We start from the raw sequence: 20,299 nt of genomic DNA on the forward strand, positions 1-20,299 counted from the left end.
TCTGAGGTTAAAAGGTTTAGGTTTATTAGCTAGGAACAGAGAGTAGGGTGATCAGAGTGCAGTGCCACCACGGGTTCCCCTCTGTGACCCAGAGCCTCAGACATGCCCCTTACTTAAGTCAGTCCTTAACCCTGATCTCCCTCCTGCTCAAACACCTCCCACGGCTCCCTATTGCCCACAGGATAAACTACCTTATTATGAACTCTGAGAGAACCCACAATCAGCATGGGGCCTGTAGTCAGCTGGAAAGGCTGTCAGGGTCTTGGGCTCAGACATCAGCCTCCCCTCCACCCCGCCTCACCCACCCCTGCGTGCCCACAGGTCCCAAGCGCCTCCTGCTGGCTCTCGGTGAAGCTCGGAGAGAGGAGATGGCACAGTTTCATTCCCCGGAATCCGCAAAGTGAGGCGTGTAGGATCTGGGTCACCGGGGTGCCGCGCTCAACGGCTCCACGCGCAGCCAGAGTCCGCCCTCCGCGCGCAGGATCAGCTCCGGCTTCCTGCGCGGCTCCTCCTCGCCCGGCAGGACCCGGAAGCGCAGCAGCGTCAGCGCCAGGACCACCCTCATCTCGGTCATGGCGAACGTCTGCCCAATGCAGTTCCTGCGGGCACCAGTGGGGGCTCTGACTCGCCAGGGACCCCAGCAGGCCCCATGGTGCCCAGAACCTGGTCCCGCACCCTTTGCCCCGCCCGCAGGGATCCAGGAGGGGAGCAAACCATGCCTGGGACCCCCATGTGGGCTTGCCTATCGCCGAGCTTGGCTCGGACCCCAGCCCTGGACTCAGGCCAGCAGACGGGGGAAGGGGCGCGGCCCATACCGCGGACCCCTCCTTGGACCTGTCCTACCCCCACTTCCAAGACCCTTACCTCTAACTTCTGGAGGAGGGGAGAGGAGAGCCATCCTCAATTTCCCCGTTTCCCGCCCCACAGCCTTGTCTGGGATCTCAGTCCCAGACCCCTGCCCCACCGCCCCATTCCTACCTTGGATGCCCCATGAGCTCACCTGGGCCCCGCAGAGAAGGGAATAAAAGCCAAGGGCGACCTCTCCTTGATGTTTTCTGGGTCAAAGCGAAAGGGATTGTATACCTAAGGGTGGAGAGAGGCAAGGCTGCTGGGTGGGGTTTCCCGAGATACTCAGACAATCCTAGAAAAGACTGATGGGGATATAGTGGAAAGGGAGTGTCTGACTTTCCCGGTCAGGACCCTGCTGCTTCATTGGGTCGAGGAATGGAGAAGAGAGAGGAATAGCACCTCAGGGTCCGGCCAGATAGACGGGTTGTGATGAATCCCAAAGATGCTGATGACACAGATGTTCCCTATGAGGGAAAAGAGTAACAGTCAGGGTGAGGTCTCAGCTGATGGGACTACCACCCTCCTCCCCCTGATGCTGTGGACACCTTTGGGGATGACCCGGCCATCAGGGAGCCCGACGTCCTGGGTACTGCGGCGGGCAATGACTGTAACCGGCGGGTGCAGCCGCAGACTCTCCTTAATGCACATGGTCAGGAAGGGCAACTGGGCCAGGTCGTCCCTAAGGAAGACCCCCAACAATTATCCAGGGATCGAATCAAAGACTCCCCCAGCCCTCCTGCTGCCCCTGAAGACCCTCTCCCCATCTTGCTCTGACCCTCACTTCTATAACAAAATAAATTCCAGATGGGCCAAAGACTTAGGCATTAGAAAATCAAAATCACAAAAGTCACTAGAAGGATATTTAGCCTGGTATTTTTGGAAGAATTTTTTTTTTAAGAATGTATTTATTTATTTGACAGACAGCACAAGCAGGGGGATTGGCAGGCAGAGGGAGAGGGAGAAGACGGCTTCCCACAGAGCAGGGGGAGCCCAATGTGGGACTTGATCCCAGGATCCCAGGACCATGACCTGAGTGAAGACAGTGGCTTAAGCAACTGAGCCTCCCAGGCACCCTAGAAGCATTTCTGGGCAAAGCACACCATTCACAGGAATCCTTGAAAGTATTAACACATTTGCATATGAAAGTTTTTTAAGGCATACAGTTGGATGGAAAAGGAAAAAAAATCTCTATACTGGACTTAAAAGGTTATTTGAACAAATGAGACCCACACTCTAAGGTGGGATGACCTAATATTATAAAGATGTGGATTCCTGCAAGTTAATTGATATATTCAAGGCAATCCAGTAAAAATCTAGTTATTGTTGTTTTTTTGGAACTCAGTGATGTTACTGCATTTGAAGAAAAATAAAGTTCAAGAGCTATAGCAATTTAAAAACAAAAACTGAAGGGAATTCATCCACCAGAAAAAGTGTGGTATTAAAATAAAATAAAATAAAATAACAGCATGACACTGTTGCAAGAACAGGAAAACAGACCCATGGCACAGGATAGAGAGCTCAGAGACAGGCACATGGTTATGTAAAAATGTAACATCTGTAAAGGAAGCCCCACAACCCCTGGACAATGGATGGCTCAGACAACGGATGATGTGGAAACAAAAAGAACTGAATTATCACACACTCCACATCAAGATAGAGTCTTCTCTTATATTTAAAAGATAAAACCATAAAGTTAAAAGAAGATATAACAAAGAAGACATCTTTGTGACCTATGAGTAGGAAGGAATTCTTAAAACCCCCAACACATAAACTGGAAGACAAAAAAATAAAAAAGGAAAAATATGCACAGAATTAAGGATTTCTGTTTAACAAACGACAGCAGGGACCAAATTAACATTCAGAGGAGAGATCCACAGATTATCTGCAATAGCTAGATAGATCTAGAACAGCATCTTGAATATACAAGAAATTCCTGCAAATCAACAAGAGAGATGACAGGGGCTCAAGAGATAAGCAGACAAAGAACATGATCTAGGAATTCACGGGAGCTCAAACTCAGAGATTTAAAACATGAAGAGAAGCTCAAAGTCGCTGCTTATGAGAGAAATGGAAAATATCTAGAATGAAATATTATCTCACATCTACTCCAGGGGAGAATTAACAAGGTGGGTGATGGTTAGGATTAAGTAGCTGAGGTGTAGGGGTAGAGAGACCTCATGCACTGATAGTGAATGTACGGACAGGAACGATCACTCTAGAAGGCATCAGTGTGATCAAGAAAAGGTAATGGGTGTTTTACAACCTAGCAAGCTGGCTCTTGGGCACAGAACCCAGAGAAATTCTCAGACAGGTAGATAAAGACATGCACACCAAGATATTCACTGCAGTAATGAGATAGAAGCGTCCTGGGTATTAAGCTTTGAGGGACTGGAAAGGGAAGTTCTATATGACATTTCAAAGCAATAACCTAAATGCAACACAGAACCAGGGATGTCTAATAAAATCACAGTGCTATGTTTCTGAAAAAGGTAAGAACCAGTAGGACCTGATCTGTGATATAACACATATTTGTGAATTTTAAAATACATCCACCCAAAACAACAAATTATGCAAACAAAAGGATTAAATGCTCTAGAATCATACTGGTGGAGGGCTGGAAGTGGAGAATTGGGATGAATGGGAATAAGTAAGAATTGTAGAGAAAAATGATGATAATTAGTCATAAATTGAGGGCCACGGTTAACTTCATCTTTGGCACCTGATGCCCAAATAACTAACTAATTAAAATTGTCAAGAGTATTTTTCAAACTACCCAATCCAATCACAGAATCAAATGAAATAAGTTAAAATGCAAGAAAAAATGCAAAGTAATGAGACAGGACCAACTTTATCAAGTATGAAAATGTTTTTTAATATGATCAGGAAGACTACTGTATAGTACTTACGTTTGAATATGTGAATAGATAGAACAGAATGGAGTCCAGAGATAAACCCTAACATGCAAACAAATTTAATTTATTGTAAAACTGTTATTTAAAATCCTAAGACAAATACAAAAATACGTATCAAATTCTGTTGAAATAATCAGTTAACCATTTGGAGAAAAAAACAGATTCCTAATTCAGCACTTAGACCAGTATGGATTTCATATGGAAAAAGGATTAAATGTAAGAATTAATAATAAAAATATTAAATAAAATTTAAGTTAAATAACATTTTTAAATAAATAAATCCACTAGAAGAAAATCAAACAAGTTTTACAGTTTAGCATTAGTGTGAAGGGTTTATCCAAGCATTGAAAAAAAAAAGAAGCTATAAAAAAAGCTAATAAATGTGACTATAAAGAAATGAATGAAACTAAAGTAAAGTCAAAAGACATCCTGGGAAAGAATTTTTGCATAATATAAAGCAACTAGGGGTGCCTGGGTGGCTCAGTCGTTAAGGGTCTGCCTTCAGCTCTGGTCATGATCCTGGGATCCTGGGATGGAGCCCTGCATCGGGCTCCCTGCTCAGTGGGAAGCCTTCTTCTCCCTCTCTCTCTGCAGCTCCCCCTGCTTGTGTTCCCTCTCTCGCTGTGTCTCTCACTGTCAAATAAATAAAAATCTTTAAAAAAATAAAAAATAAAAAAGCAACTAATGCTCTTTCTATTTAAAGAGTCCTTATAAATCAGTAAGAAAAAAAAACTCAAAGTAAAAAGGTCAAATTACGCAAACTGATGCTTCGCAGGAAAAGAAATATGCATGGTTCATAAACATATGAAAATAGTGCTCAGTTTTACCCTACTTAAAGTGATATTTATTAGAATAACAAAGTATTATATTCACTTATTTAAAGTTTCATAACACACTGTCAGTGAAGATGCAAGGAAACTGCACTCTGAAATCCATTTGTAGGAGTGGATTTGCCAAGAGCTATTAAACTGTGAAAACTCAAATGGTCTTTGATGCAGTAACACCACTTTTAGAAATTTGTTCTGGAGAGACATCCACACACATGAGCAAAAGTCAGTGTACATGGATGTTTCCTACATAATGTTTATTATAGCAAAAGCTCCCAAATTACAAGTGTCTATCAACAGAGGAATGTTTAGATAAATCACAGTACATCTGTGTGGTAGAATACTATACAGCTATCAAAAAGGAGGAAAGAGGGATCACTAGTCCTAACATACACTGCAGGACAAATCCATACAGAGATGCTGAAAGTCAGTTCAGCAATATCTATCATAACTACAGATGTTCACATAAATGTCCCAAACAGAGGGGTGAGCTGAATAATTTATGCAATGCTATATAGCACTCAGAAAGGAGCTCTAGATGCAATATTGAGTGAAAAGAACAAGTGACCAAATGTGTGAGCATGTATTTCTATTAAACTATAATAATTAGGGGCACCTGGGTGGCTCAGTGGGTTAAAGCCTCTGCCTTCGGCTCAGGTCATGATCTCAGGTCCTGGGATCAAGCCCCACATCGGGCTCTCTGCTCAGCAGGGAGTCTGCTTCCTCCTCTCTCTCTGCCTACTTGCAATCTCTGTCTGTCAAATAAATAAATAAAATCTTTAAAAAATATATAATAATTAATATAAATATGTAACTATAAGAATTTCAGAAAAGTCTGAAAGGACATATGACAAATTGATGTCCCCAGAGTTCCCTCAGGAGACAGGGGATTGATTAGGCTTGGAGGGAGGTCAACAAAGGTGAACCTAATCATCTCCATAGTGTTTCATTTTGTGCAGAAAAAATAAAAAGTCTTCTTCCCATTATTAATTTTGTAATTCAAATTAATTTCCCAAAATTTATATCTTGGAAAAAAAATGAAAAGATCTTGAAATTATATTGTCAACGTGCATGCCTGAATGTTCTGTGTATACTCTTAGTTGTAGAAAGAAAACTGAAGTAAGAATTGGTGGACAGATACATGTTGGCATAGACTGAAGGACACAGGAAACCATCAGAGGTTGGGATGGGGCTGGGGTGCTGGCAGAAGTCAGAGGATTATGTGAAATAATAGAAGAGGTTAACCGTCTACTCATCTTGCAATTTACATGTACACAAATCTTTGTGTTGTACACCTTAAATTTACACAATATTATGTGTCAGCTATATCTCAATAGAGCTGAGAAAGAAAAAAAGACAAAGCCTTCTATCCATGGTAAACCATTTCATATTATTTGAATTTTTACCAAGTGCGTAACTGTTTGAAGTTGGAAGAAGCAGAAAAACACTTCTCCACTTCACAGAGCTGCTATGCTGAGCAAAGCCTTGAAGTTGAGGGCACTACTTCCAAAGTAATCGATCTAGTATCTCCTCTGCATCCTTCAGCCCTTGGCCCCAAATCTGCACCCTGGGCTCCCAGGCTCCAGCTCATCGCCTCCAGTTTGCCCCTATAACTACATAATTTTTAATAATATCTGACTTTTCTCTCCTCTGCTCAAACATCCCCCATGACTCCCCATTGCCATCCTATGTTAACCATGAATCTCCCTTCAAAAAAGAGCTTGCTGTCCAGCTGCAAGGAGTGCAGTTGGCTGACAGCATCAGTTATAGGGTCTCTGGGATCCGTGGCAGTATTCAAGCCAAGCTCGTGCTTTTTTAGGCAGCTCCCAGCCAATGACAGGGCATGATGGGTCCCTACTTCCTGACCATTTCTGCCCAAATGTAAGACTCCCCTAATGGCAGCATCCCTGCCCACTTTTATTTTATCTTTTATCCAATATTGGCTTCCCAAAGGACTTGAACTGCCACCTTTGGAAATTCTTCACATGGTTTCCAAAGCATTCCTAAAAGGACTTCCATTACCAGCTCTAGCCTCACTGGGAGCCCCTCTGATTCTTTACACTCTAAATTTCATGAAGATCCAGCCTACTTTTGCCTCCTGCCAAACATGTCAGGCTCACTCCTGTATGCCGCTATCCTGGCCTTTGCACAAGGTATCCCCAAGGCCTGGAGCATGGTCCACTACCCAAAACCAGAGTGGTAAATTCCTGTTTGCTGCTTCACTGCCCAACTTCACCCACCTTCTTTCCAATCCGCCCCAGATTTGCCCAAGTAAGACTTGAATGGGACTGGACACAGAGTTGGGAGAGGGCAAGCAGTCTAGACACGTTTATTGAACAAAGAAATGGGTAATTTTTTCACACCCAAAAACTTCTTGTGACTCCCTGCAATAGATTGTTAGGTGGTAATTGGATATAAGAGCAAAAATTAAGGGGAGTGAGGATCTTTGGGCAAAACATGCAACTCCAGACAGAAAAGCAAGGGAGAGGAGAAGTTCATTTACTGAACACAAACATGCTGGATGCCATCTGCTCTAAACCCATTGTCACAGTTCTCCAAGCAATCCTGTGGAGGAGATATTCCCTGCCCCACCCCCATTTACAGAGGAGAAAAGGTATTGAGAAGAGGGAACTGATTTTATTGAAGTTACATAGCAAGTAAGCAGAGAATGAAATGTGGACACTCAGATCTTTCTGTTGCATATGCCTACAAGATTTCCCTGCTCTCCAGGCTAGGTACCAGGCTGCCTCTAGGCTCTGCTCTTATTTCCAGGAAACAATAATGACAGAGTTAAGAAAAAGTTCTTTTCTCCCCCAACTGGGGAGCAAAGCCAAAGAGAGAGGTTCAGGAACAAACCATGAGGACCTGCACTCACCATTCAATCTCTTGAGGCTCACGGTCCCTCAGGAGCTCTTGCACCTCCTGCCGACAGCGCTCCTGGTATTCTGGGTGCTTTGCAAGGTTGTACAGGACCCAGGAGAGGCCACTGGCTGTGGTGTCATGGCCTGAGAAGCAGTCAGATGGGCTTGGGTCTCTGGGCTTGCTCAGCACCAGAAGGTGGACAGCGCCTTTAATTAAGGCTCCCAGGGAGGATGGGGTGGGGTGGGCTGGTCCAGGGCCCACCTACCAAGTTCCTGGGATTGGACAGACCCCTGCCAGACCCCTGCCCCACTCCCCCATAGTCCCACACTGGGATGCTCACCCTCAAACATGAAGGTGTCAGCCTCTGCTCGGATGTCCTCATCTGACAATTGTTTTCCATCTTCATCCTGGAAAAAGGGCAAGACCTCTTGAATCACGCCAGCTCTGAGGATGTCTGAGTCTAATCTGAAACAGTCCCTCAGGCTCCATCATCAAAGTAGGATCTGTCCTTCATCATCTCTACGGCCCACCCCACAGGTCTGCTCCCTGGTTTCCAGCCTTATATTTATCCCTTCCACACTGCCTTCAACAGAGTCATGTCTAAAACATATCGCTGACCCATCTCTCCCTTTCTCAAGCACCTTCCATGGTTGCCCAGTGCCCTGCAGGTCAAGTCCAAGTCCTTCCACGTGACATTTGAAGTCAAGGTCCATTCTATCTCTTGAATTCTGATCCCAGGGAAGCCCACCTTGGCCAGCAGGAGCACATCAATGAAGTCCAAAGTCTTGGTCTTAGCCTTGGCCTTAAGGAAGTCATGGGAACCCCTGCTAATGAGGGAACGGCGCCGCTCCTGGATGACAGCATCTGTGAAGTTGTGCACCAGGTTGCAGGCCCTGCGGAAGCGCCACCCATCGGGAGTGAGATTGTATAGGAAGTCCATGGGCAGGAAGATCTGCTCTTGCCGTTTCACCACAAGGGCACTGAGTTCCAAGATGGCAGCAATATATTCACTGGGACTCCTGCAGGGCCAGGCCAGAGAGAACCTTAAGAAACACCTTTTTAACCCACATGAAACCCTAGGAGTGCCTTCCAACCAGAAAACCAGAAGCACTGTGGCAGACACTTTGCTCATCAGTGCCCCATGGCCTTTATCCAAAACAAGAGAGTTCTCCAGGCATGTTTCTCCCTCTACATCCCACCTCTATGACAGCCTCAGGTCCCAGACTCCAGGGTAGAGCTTGGGCATCATGCTTATCTCCTCTCTTTCCTACACAATATCTGACCCTGCCCATTCTTCCTCAGTCTCTCCCAAATCTGCCCCATATTCTTCACCAAATTCAAGCCTCCTCCTCTCCATGGTCTCCTTGAATTCTGTGTCTATACTAAACAGCTGGTCTTCTCTAGAGTCAGATGTCCAAAAACAGCTTTGACCATGACCCTCATCTATTCAAACACCCTCCATGCCTCCCTGGAAACCTCAGGAGAAATTTCATATATGCCTTTGTCTGGATTTGAATGTCCTTAAGATATAGCCCCTGCCAAGCCCTCCAACCTCATTCCCAAGGTGGCTCCTCACTATGACACATGCTTTGCTCATCCTAGCCCCCTAGACTTTATCAAACATTTCTACCTACCTGAAACGATCACTCGCTCTCTTTCCCTTCCTTGTCCTTCAATGTCTACTTCTGATCCACCTCCTCCAGGAAGTCCCTTCTGACTGCCCTGGTCAGACCTCCCTTCCCCATCCACCCCCTTGGGTCTATGGTTCATGTTCCCATGCCCTGGAAAGACTCACTCCTGGCAATTGCTGTCAAAACTGAAGACACATTTCTGCAGACTGTCCAGGGTCATGAGGCTGATGTGCTCAAACATGTCTAGACGGGCACTGCCTTCCAAGGCCAGATGCTGCCACTTGGTCTGGACAGAGAAAGGGGCAAATCTGGGGCTGGGACATGCCACTCCTGAGCTCCTCCTCAGCCCAACCACCAGGTTGGACTCCCCCAGGCCCAGCCTCCTGATCCTCCACCCCAGACACCCAACACTAGGAATGACCAGGCTTGGGTGAAAGTAGAAACTGTTACTATTAAGATGCCATGGGGTGGGGGGGAGACCCTGTGGCCAGGAGTCAGGAGACCTGAGTTCAAAAACCTGGCTCTGCCTCCTATACTCTGTGTGCTCTTAGTCAACTCATTCCTCCTGTCAAAGTTCACTGGGCTCTATCTGTCAAACTTTGGTAACAGGATGACTTGCTTTGGTGTCAGACAAACCAGATTGGAATCCCAGCTTCACTTATTAGTTTATTTGCTAGCTACGTGAACACCGGCAAGCGCTCTAATCTCTCTGAGCCTCAATTTCATCACTTGTAATGGGGCAATAATAATCATCTCTAACTCATATGGTTGTGAAAATTAAATTAGACAACATATGCAGTATGACTGGCACATAATTTCTGATATACAGCAAGTGCTGAATAACTGTTAGCTCTCATCCTCATCTTCGTCATTATCATAGTGGTAGGTGACTGCTGCAAACATGTCCCCATTTTTTTGTCCCTCCCTATACCTTCACCCTTTGCAATGAGATTTTGCGGGTCTTCCATTAGGAGGTAGAACCTTTTTCTCCAGCTCTTGAGCTGAATGTGGGACTTGCTTTGGCCAACAGAAGAAGGTGGAGGTCATAGTTGCCCGTTCTGAAATTAAACTTCAAGAGATATTGCATGTTTCTCTTCATTCTCTTGGAGCCTCCACCATGTGATCAAGCCCAGGCTAGCTTATTGGAGGATGAGGGATAAATGCAGGCATCCGGCTGTTTCACCAAGGCGATCCTCAACCAGTGCATGCAGCAGAGCTCAACATGCAGCAGAGCTGAGCCTGGACGAGCAAAGTTGTCTCCCAAACCCGCCCATGACCACAGATGTGTGAGTGATTCCAGCCAAGATAAGAACTACTCTACTGATTCATCATCTTGGAAGCAACAACAAACATTCATTTTTTTTCAACCCAGTAAGTTTTAAGGTGAATGCTCTGCAGAAAGAGCTACTATACAATCTTCCTCATTTATGTCTTGAATTTTACAGTTTCAGTGAAGTAGACTAGAAACTAAAACATTCTGAGCGCCTTTTATGTGCCAGGTTCATGATTCCATTATATCACCTTGACCACCCTTTAAGCCGGGTTTATCACACACACACACACACACACACACACACTTTACAGATGGGGAAACGGAAGGTTGGAGAGAAAAAGGAATGGCCCTAAAACCATACAGCAAAGCCAGGACTCCAGATCATATGTGTCTGAGGCTACTTCCCTTTTCCCAAGGCCCCAGCTGGGACCCTGGATTTAAGGAACTCACATGCATGATGCCTGCACTTTTGTTGAAAATCTTCACATAGGGTTTCAAGATGTCAAAATGGAAGGCAGGTGTCAGCAAGCGACGGTGATGACTCCACTTGTCACCAGCACTCAGCAGGAGCCCATCCCCTAGCAGAGGCAGTCACAAGGAATGGACAAGGGCAGTGCCTTCCCCTGAGACCTCAAGGTCAACCTTGAGGTCAACCGACCCCCTTCACCAACAGTTACTCACCTAGCCAGGGCTTCAGGAGGTTGTAGAGAAACATGTCCTTGGGTATGATGGTGGCTGACACAAGAGATAGACAATCAAAAGCCATGGAAAAAAGGTGGGGAGGGACTTTTGGTTGGGAGGTGGACGATCCCAACCAGCGGTCTGCATACCCCCTCCAAGCCCAGCATAGCAGGAATGGGAACAAGAGCGGAGGAAACAGAGAGGAGCAGGCAGATGAAGGGGGCCCAGACCAGGCTGCAGCACAGAGCACAGCTTCTTGCAAGGCAGAACCTGCCATGCAAAGGCTCTGCAAAGGCAGAACACCCCCATGTACTTAGATGCACCCTAACATGGCACAACACACCCCAGCACATCTTGACATGGCTCCTACCTGCTCCAACGTGTTCAAAACCCCTAACACAGATCCACAAAATGTCTTTACTGGGGCCTAGGACACCTCATCTGTCCCAGAACCCCTGACAACTCCTGCAACAACTGACATGGCCCCACCATGTGTGAACATGTCCTGACATGAAACAACATGTGTAACACACACTGACAGGACACAATGTGTTCTGACATGGACCCAAAGACAACCTGACATGACCTCCGTGTGACCCACAAATGGTCCAGACAGGATTTAAAGATCCATTAATGTCCCAGACATGGCCCAGGCATGACCTAGCTTTCCTCAGTATCCTCTTCCACCTCATACTGGCCATTAAATGCTTAGGTAAGGAGTTCCTATGTCCTTAAAGAGACCAAAGGATGCTGCCACTCTCAGATGCTGAGCTCCACCCACCACAAAGAGCTGCCCTTGGGGTCTAGACCAACCCCCCACGGCCAACCAGACAGTTGACCGATCTGAGATCTGGTAGGCATTCCCCCAAAATACTCTGGCCATCTTCATACCCCAAATCCCTTTCCAGCTTAGAGTCCCTTCTGGCAGAGGCAGCTAGAGCAGCCAAGAACACACAAAAGAGGGAAGCTTCAACATACTATGTGGCCTTCAGAAGTTATTATGTTTCCTCACCCAAGAAATGCCCACCTAGCTGTGATGCTGGTGGCTGAACATCTGTGGTACCTACTTGCCCAACATCCATCCCCTTCTGGAACTAGAATCTCATTGCTCCACCACTCTCAATCCTAGTAATTAGGAGGTTGACCATGCCATCCCACTCACTGTTCCAGAGCTAAGCATATGACCTAAGCCTCAGCAATCAAGTCTCAGTGACTCGATGAAAAACTGGTCTCTGTGACCCAGGCCAGGCCAATTTAGAAGAATCCTGCAACTTTTTCCAGGTCTGCAGAGAATGAACTCACATTTTCATGGTAGCTGAGCTCGGACTCATCTTTATCTTCATGAAAATGAAGGTGTCAGAGAGGAACACAGAACTACAAGATGAAGACAGATTCCCAATGGCACTGTTTGAAGACCTAGATCCAACCGTGTCAACTATACCTAAAGACAATATTCTCTCAGCTTTTCAGTCAATAGATTCACTTTCTTTACTTAGATCAACAGTGTTGAATTTCCGCCACTCAAAACTGAAAGGGACTGGCAATCAGAGAGAGCCAGGGACCTGCCCGGAGTCATTCATTTGGTTATTGGCAGGTCTCTGTCAACATTACTCATTTCCTTGTTCAACCTGGTCTGTCCAGAAATGGGAAGAGCTGGGAGCAGGAGCAGGGGAGAGACTGGGCTGGGGATCCTGGGAGAGATACCTGGGGCCTGGAGCAGGGGTGCAACAAAGGTAGGGTGGACGAGCCGCAGTACAGGGTAGAAGGGCCCCATCCACCAGAGGTGAACATCACGGAAGTAGTGGCCCAGATCCTCTATCATCCGCATGCCTTCCTCATTGCTCTTCACCTGGAGATGGGAGGGCCAGGGGAAGATGGGTGGGAAGAATGAGGTCAGGTCAGACAGGAGACCCCAGAGCTCACAAATGTCCACTGCAACCCTCCACCCCCCACACCCCCTCCTCCACTTCCCCTTCTGCCCACATTATTAGTCTACACTTCTATGTCTCTCTAAATCAGCTTCGTTCTGTTGGTCTGTTTGTCTTTTTGTGTGTCTATCTCAAAGTCTCTCCCTTTCTCCTCACTCTCTTCATCTGTTTCTTTAGATGTTGATAGATAGCTAGATGATGATGATGATAGATAGATAGACAGCTAGATGATAGAGATAGATGGAGATAGAAAATGGAGGAATGAAAGATGGATGGATGGATGGATGGATGGATGGGTGGACAGATGGATGGATGGATGAATGGATGGATGGATGTGTGGATGGATGGATGTGTGGATGGATGGACGGACGGATGGATGGATGGATGAATGGATGGATGGATGGATGGATGGATGGATGGATGTGTGGATGGATGGACAGATGGATGGATGTGTGGATGGATGGGTGGACAGATGGATGGATGGATGGTGGATGGATGGATGGATGGATGTGTGGATGGATGGATGGATGGACGGATGGATGGATGGATGGATGGATGAATGGATGGATGGATGGATGGATGGATGGATGTGTGGATGGATGGATGGATGTGTGGATGGATGGCCGGATGGATGGATGGATGGATGGATGAATGGATGGATGGATGGATGGATGGATGGATGTGTGGATGGATGTGTGGATGGATGTGTGGATGGATGGACAGATGGATGGATGTGTGGATGGATGGGTGGACAGATGGATGGATGGATGGTGGATGGATGGGTGGATGGATGGATGTGTGGATGGATGGATGGATGTGTGGATGGATGTGTGGATGGACAGATGGATGGATGGATGGTTGGATGGATGGAAGGACAGATGGAGAGAGTCGAGAGATGGATGGATAGATGATAGATACGTGTTTGCATCTGTGTATGTGTGTTTCTTTTACACTCTTGTGTATGTCCTCTGTCTCCCTCACTTTGTATCTCCCTCTTTCTTCACTCATGTTTCTCTCTCCATCTCTCCTACTCCCTGAGTCTGTGCCTCCTCACCTCTACACCCTCCATGGCTCCCCAGAGCCCTCAGAGTAAAGTCCCTGCCCCTGCTGCCTCTGCTGTCCCCCCCACCTTTTCCTGCGTCTCACCAGCATTCCTCTCACTGAACTGAACTCCTTGTTGCTCAAAAACCAGGTGCTAGCTCTATCCCCTCCAGGCCTTTGAGTGGGCTGTTCCTCTCCACGGTATACACTTTATCTTTTTTCTTAAAAAAAAAAAAGAAAAGAAAATTCCTACCCATCATTCCACACCCACTTCCAGTGACTCCTCCTCCAAGAAATCTTCAGCCTGCCCACACAGCAGAGGCCTTGCTTCCCCCTGGGTTCCCGCAGCCCCTGTCTCTCCCTCAGACCAATTCTAACCACACAGAATTGGGGATGTCTCTAGTTCTATGTGCCCAAGACTGGGGTTCCTCCAGGACAGAGCCTGGGGCTGAATCTCTCCAAGCATCCCGAAGCAGTGTGCAGAAAGAAAGAGATGACCGAGGGCACCAGAGAGCAGGAAGGGCCTTGGCATCTACAGAGGCTGCCCAGAAGCTTGGTAAGGAGGGGCCTACAGCCCTCTGATGCTGCTACAGTTCCCACTACCACATATTCCAGGTGGGTACCTGTGGCATGGTGACAGATCAGGCAATGTCAGGATTGCAAAAAATGGTGAGAGCCCAGGCAGAACATAAGTCCCTGGGTGTAGATGACCACCAGCTGACTTGACCCTCAAGCCCTGCTCCGTGGGGGGGTAGGGGATGGGGGGGAACTAGAAGGAAACAGGGGCTGTCACTTCCCCAGAAGAAGCCACAGCATGTCCCCCTGTAGCCTCTACAGTGGACAGAGTGTCCAGAATCTGCATGGATGGAGGGAATCTCTGCTTTCCTCCTGCTCCTTCATTCTGGGTACAGGAGGGTCCTGGAGGCCTCTCCATTCCCAAGGGCGCACCCCAGATCACAGGGAGAAGACATGCTTTCTGCGCACAGAGAGGCTGACCTTGGCTTGAGAAGTGAGATTCTTCTTCTCCTGGGAGTGGTTCCAACCTCAGCAATGTCCCCATGGAGGAGGTTTGTGGTCAGCACGGTGACCTCAGGACTTGTCCAGGGGCTCATTCCCACACCCTGTCATGTCCTGGCCAGTCTACACAGTCCCCAGTTCCCACACGGTGAAGGGTCTGCAGACCTTCCAGCCCTGGCAGGCCCCAGCAGACAGACATGAGCTCTGCTCATCAGTCAGGAAGGCAGCTCCCACCTGTGAGCCCCTACTTCCTGCCTGGCTGTACACAGAGTATCCTGTCTGTCTGTCTGTCTTTCTGTCTATCTATCTCTTTCTATCTCCCCTGCACCTATGGACTCTCCCATCAGTCATGTCATTTACAAATTAAGAAACCAAGGCCACATCCCCCAAAAGGAGAAGTGGTTAGCTCCTGGGAAGGGGTAGCTCCTGGGAAGACATCCCCTCCAGGATGCCTCACCCTGGCCTTACGAATACTCCCAGGGGCTCCAGACAGGGGAACATAAGTCATTTTCACCTTTTTGACTGCCCCCTGATCCCCAAGGACCCTGAGACACTTGATGACTTTGGCCCAGAGAGGGAGGGTGATTCAGCTGAGGTCACACACACAGCAAGAGGGACTAGCAGAGAGAAGAGTGACCCAGAGCAGTTTCCGTGGCAAAGCCCTTAGAGGAGGACATAGGAGCTGCGGTAACTTTATAACATTTCTGCTACTTCCAGGGCTTGCTAGGAAATTTCCAAGACCCAGAATTTTAGGCAACCTTCAGCACAATTTCGGGACATCTTGTTCTGTAATAAGCTGGTCTGCAGGAGGGGAAGGGAGAAGCTGGAAACCAAGATGGTTTGGGCATTGGATGACCAAGAGAGGGGATAGTAAGTTCACCCAACCTAGGACATGGCCTCCACCATGACATCATCAAACATTTATTAAGTTTCAACTGTATGTCAGCTCCTGAGCTGTGCATTAAGATATCGTGGCTATCCCCCAGTGCTACTGTCTAGTGGGAGAGAGAGATAATACACTAATAATTGGACAATTAACTGTTTAAGCTTGAGCAGGACCAAGTCAGAGGTTGAGTTCTAGTGGGGGGAAATCAAGGGAGGCTTGGAGAAGTTACACTTGAGCTGAAGATTGGACAAAAAGGAGGGATCGACCCAGTGGCTACAGGAAGGGAAGCCCTTCCTGGCCAAGGAGCAGCATATGCAAACGCCCTGAGGTAGGAAGGGTTGGAGTATCTGGGGTATGCAGTGGGCCTGGCAACATTTAGTCTCTATGTTCAGAACAATGCACAATCTCATACAATGGTTTTCAGCCAAGCAATGGTATTAACAAAAGCTAGACTTCAGAAAAATCTCTCCAGGGCTCAAGAGAGGAAGGGTGACAGGGGACAAGGGTGGCCATAAGGGGCACGAGCAGTCAGAGGGAGGGCTTCCTGGAGAAACATGCCAGTGGATGTGGCGGGAGAAGTGGCAGGAGGCTGCAGAGAAGGGACAGACTGAGGAGAGGCTGTGGAGGCAGCACATCTGGTCATGCTGAAGGACCTGACTGCAGGAGAGAACAGAGGGGGGGCCAGGGGCCCCGAAGTGTGAGAAGTGGGCAAAAGAAGGATGGGCAAGACTGAGGGTGGGACAGCGCCAGGAAGGGACCCCGAGTTCCGACTCTGACTTGGTAGAATGAGACGCGTAGGAGACCCCACCTGAGAAAGGGAGGCTGGGGCCGCGGAGATCTGAACTTGAACTTGTAATTCACTTGGGAGCCAGAGCCTGGGGTAAGGTGATGGCCCTGGGAGCCAGAGAAGAAGGAAGGCGGATGAGAGCCCTGAGGGCTCCCCATATGGAAAGGGAGGGTGAAGAAGGAGCCCAGGGGAGCCCAGGGGAAGGGCTGTGTGCTAGAATGCTACAACCCAGAGAACAAGGAGGTTCGGGGCTGATGCAGTGGTCCGCAAGGCCAGGCTGCTTCTGAGAGGTGACGAAGTCCTGGTCGTCTTGTGGGACAGGCACGGGAACCAAGCTGGAGCAGGGAAAGATTGGCCAAATGGGGGCACTAAGTGAAATAAGTTTGGCCATTAAGGTCCAGGCCAGAGTGATTCCTGGTCAAATTTTTTTTTTAAAGATTTTATTTACTTATTTATTTGTCAGAAAGAGAAAGAGAGAAAGCACACAAGCAGGCAGAGAGGCAGGCAGAGGCAGAGAGAGAGGCAGTCTCCCTGGGGTCATGACCTGAGCCGAAGGCAGTGGCTTAACCCACTGAGCCACCCAGATGTCCCTGATTCCTGGTCAACTTTTATCCAGGTTGAGCAATGGAGCCCAATGATATCCCTTGGGGGTGGAAGACAAGATTACAAAAGGAGGAAGGGGAGGAAAAGGACAGACAGCCTACATCCATCCTCCAGCCCAGCTGTGCCCCCATGGCGGGAGGGGAGAGAAGGGCAGAAGTCATAGTTGATTCCTGTGAGACAGGAGCACCTGCTGGCCTCAGGCCAACAAAGATGGGCCAGGCAGGGAGTGGACCCTGGACAGTGGGCCTGGGGAGACTGTGGGGGCACCAGGGGACCCGGCTCCTGTAGCCCTTCGCTGCCGTCCCAAGCCCCAGCCAAATCCCTGATCCCCATCCCAGACTCCTCGGGAAGTCCATTCACCTTGATACCCCAGACCCGTCTCCCACCCACACTCACCAGGCCCAGGTGACCCCAAAGCCAGCTGCGCCTCGGAGGCTGCGGGAAACACCGGAGGCGGCAGCAGTTGTCATAGAATCTGTGGCTCCAGGTCAGGATGCGGGCCAGCAGCCAAGCAGCCCCAGCCAGCAGCAGGAGGTGCCACGGGGAGGCTGCCGGCTGCCCCGGTCCCAGCCAGGACAGGCTCAGCTGTGACATCCTGGAGCAGAGGGAATAGAGGGTGAGTTCCTAAGACCCAGGAATGGGGCAGAAAGATGAGCTCCCCGGACTGCTCACAAACAGAGGGAGAGGGCCCAGGATAGGAGGGACAGGGACCCGGACAGGATGGGAGGGGCAGGGAGAGGCGGAGAAAGTGAGCACTGTGAACTGGGCAAACATTTGGGGTTGGGGGCAAAGGGGGAGGAGGATCAGGAGAATTCCAGAGGAAGAGGGAGAGATTGGGGTGACGGAGGGAGAAGAAAAAGAGAGAGACTGAAGAAAAAGCACCCGAACGCAATCAGTGGGAGGTTGCCAGGAGGTCCGCTTACAAGGAAACCACCACCCCCCACCCCACCCCCCCACCCCCCTCACCCCACCCCCCCACCCCCGCCGCCAGTCGGATTTCTGGAGTCACTTCTGCCTGGGGCAGTACCCCGCCCCACCCCACCCCCTCCTCGCCACCTGAACACTCTCAGCCCTGCCCGCCCTACCCGGTCATCTTCTTCCACTGGCACAGATTCCACACAAGCTCCACCCCCTCCCACCCCCCACCCCCCACCCACCCCCAGGAAGGTCTTTGTCCGCGGCCCCTGACCTCTGAACTGGGGGAGGCTGGGCTTGGCTGGGTCAGCCAATGGCAGGATGCCGGTCTGCCACCTCCCCACCTGGCAGCCACCCAAGACCTGAGGACAGAGCCAGCGGGATACACAGAGAAACCAGTCCAGGGTCACATGGCGGGGTGCTGGATCCTCAGAACTCAGCCTGTCTCACGTGGTGGGGGTGACTTGGGGGATGGGCAAAAGGGACTCTGGGCTCCCAAGTTCACAGCCACCCCTGCCCTTTCAGAGCTAGGGTGCAGCAGATAAAAACTTGAGAGTTTAGGTGTCAGGAGAACAGGATCGGGCCCAAAACTTATCTGGGGCTCCCCTCCGTATGCGTGAGTCAGCAGGGTGGCCTGCACTAGTTCCTAGCGCAGAACCAGGAAGCCTCTGGCCTCTGGACTGCACACCCTGGCAGAAGTTCAAGTCCTGCCTCCAAGCAGCCCAGGGCCTGGGCTGAGACATGACTGCTGGGGCAGGAACAAAGGAACCGGCCTGGCTGGGGATTACCTGCGTCAGATTCAGGGGGTCAAGGGTCCAGTCAGAAGGGTGCACCTGGGGTGAGGAGGTAAGGCTGCAGGGGGTCAGGGGGCCAGGAGAGGATGTGGCCAGAGAGAGGAAGCAGAGCTTCCTCTACGTGGAGTTCTGCCCGGTCCTGGCTGTGACTGTGAGCTGTGCCAGCTCCCTTGGGCTCAGTCTTACCATCTGGGAAATGGGATGCCAAATGAGGGCCTGAGAAGGGGCACATCATATCCAGATCCTGTCCTGAATTTCCCTGAGAAGTGGTCTCAGCCCCTCATGAGGTCTCCCCATGTCAGGCTCCAAGGTGAGGGTGAGTTTGAAGGGTGGACCTGCTGAGCAAGAGAACTAGAACCCACATTTTTCCTGCAATGACAGGACGCCAGGGAAATGCATTTCCCCTCCGGGACCCACACATGCGCTCCAGCCCCGCCTGATCCAGCCACAAGTGGCCGCTGGAAGCCTTCTGCAAGCTGAGGTACACTGCCCTGGATATTCCTCCTGCTCTGCGGCTGGAGAGGTCTGAGGAGGAACGGGAAGAAAGAGGAGGAAAGAGCGGTCCCGGGAGGTGCTCTGTCTCCCAGGAGCTGTACAGCCAAGTGGTTCCACCGGACAGCGCAGGTCAAGGTGAAGCCGGACACTTAGTGGGTGCTCTTAACTATTCAGAGAAGAAAGGGGCTTTTGTAGCCTTGAGCTCTAAGAACTGACCGCTCAAAATGGGGTCCTCAGCCCATGAGCACCGGCATTACCAGCAGCATGTTAGAAATGCAGAATCTCGGCTCAGTCGTTAAGTGTATGCCTGTGGTTCAGGTCGTGATTGCGGGATGGCTTGAGTTGTGATCCCAGGGTCTTGGGATCGAGGCCCGCATCCAGCTCCCCGCTCAGCAAGAGGTCTCCTTCTCCCTCTCCCTCTGCCCCTTTCCCTGCTTGCTCGCTGTCTCTCTCTCTCTCATTCTTGGTGTCCGCATGCACACAAATTAAATAAATAAATAAATCATTTAAAAAATAAATCATTTTAAAAAATAAAATCATTTTTTAAAAAATCATTTAAATCGTTTTTTTTAAATCCCATTTACAATAGCATACTTAGGAATAAATTTAAGCAGGGGCACCCGGGTGGCTCAGGTGTTGAGAGTCTGCCTTCGGCTCAGGTCGTGATCCTGGGAGCTGGGACTGAGCCCTGCCTCAGGCTCCCTGCTCAGCGAGAAGCCTTCTTCTCCCTCTCCCCGACTCCCCCTGCTTGTGTTCCCTCTCTTGCTGTGTCTCTCTCTGTCAAATAAATAAATAAAA

The 20,299-nt window shown here is 49.1% G+C and overlaps 1 protein-coding gene across 1 annotated transcript; it reads right to left on the reverse strand.

The window, feature by feature from the left end:
* Window positions 1-2: 2 nt before the first annotated feature.
* LOC122909643 (cytochrome P450 4F6-like) lies at window positions 3-18,441 on the reverse strand. The gene is made up of 13 exons (XM_044254029.1): window positions 18,383-18,441; window positions 17,694-17,892; window positions 12,740-12,884; window positions 11,036-11,089; window positions 10,805-10,932; window positions 9,246-9,367; window positions 8,199-8,469; window positions 7,791-7,857; window positions 7,464-7,593; window positions 1,395-1,528; window positions 1,249-1,313; window positions 1,001-1,083; window positions 3-599 (listed from the first exon to the last, which is right to left on the reverse strand). The coding sequence occupies exons 1-13, from the start codon at window positions 18,388-18,390 to the stop codon at window positions 422-424; spliced, it is 1,584 nt and encodes a 527-aa protein (XP_044109964.1). The 5' UTR covers window positions 18,391-18,441; the 3' UTR covers window positions 3-421.
* Window positions 18,442-20,299: the final 1,858 nt, after the last annotated feature.

The sequence above is a fragment of the Neovison vison genome, chromosome 6, assembly GCF_020171115.1.
Source record: "Neovison vison isolate M4711 chromosome 6, ASM_NN_V1, whole genome shotgun sequence".
Lineage (NCBI taxonomy): Eukaryota > Metazoa > Chordata > Mammalia > Carnivora > Mustelidae > Neogale > Neogale vison.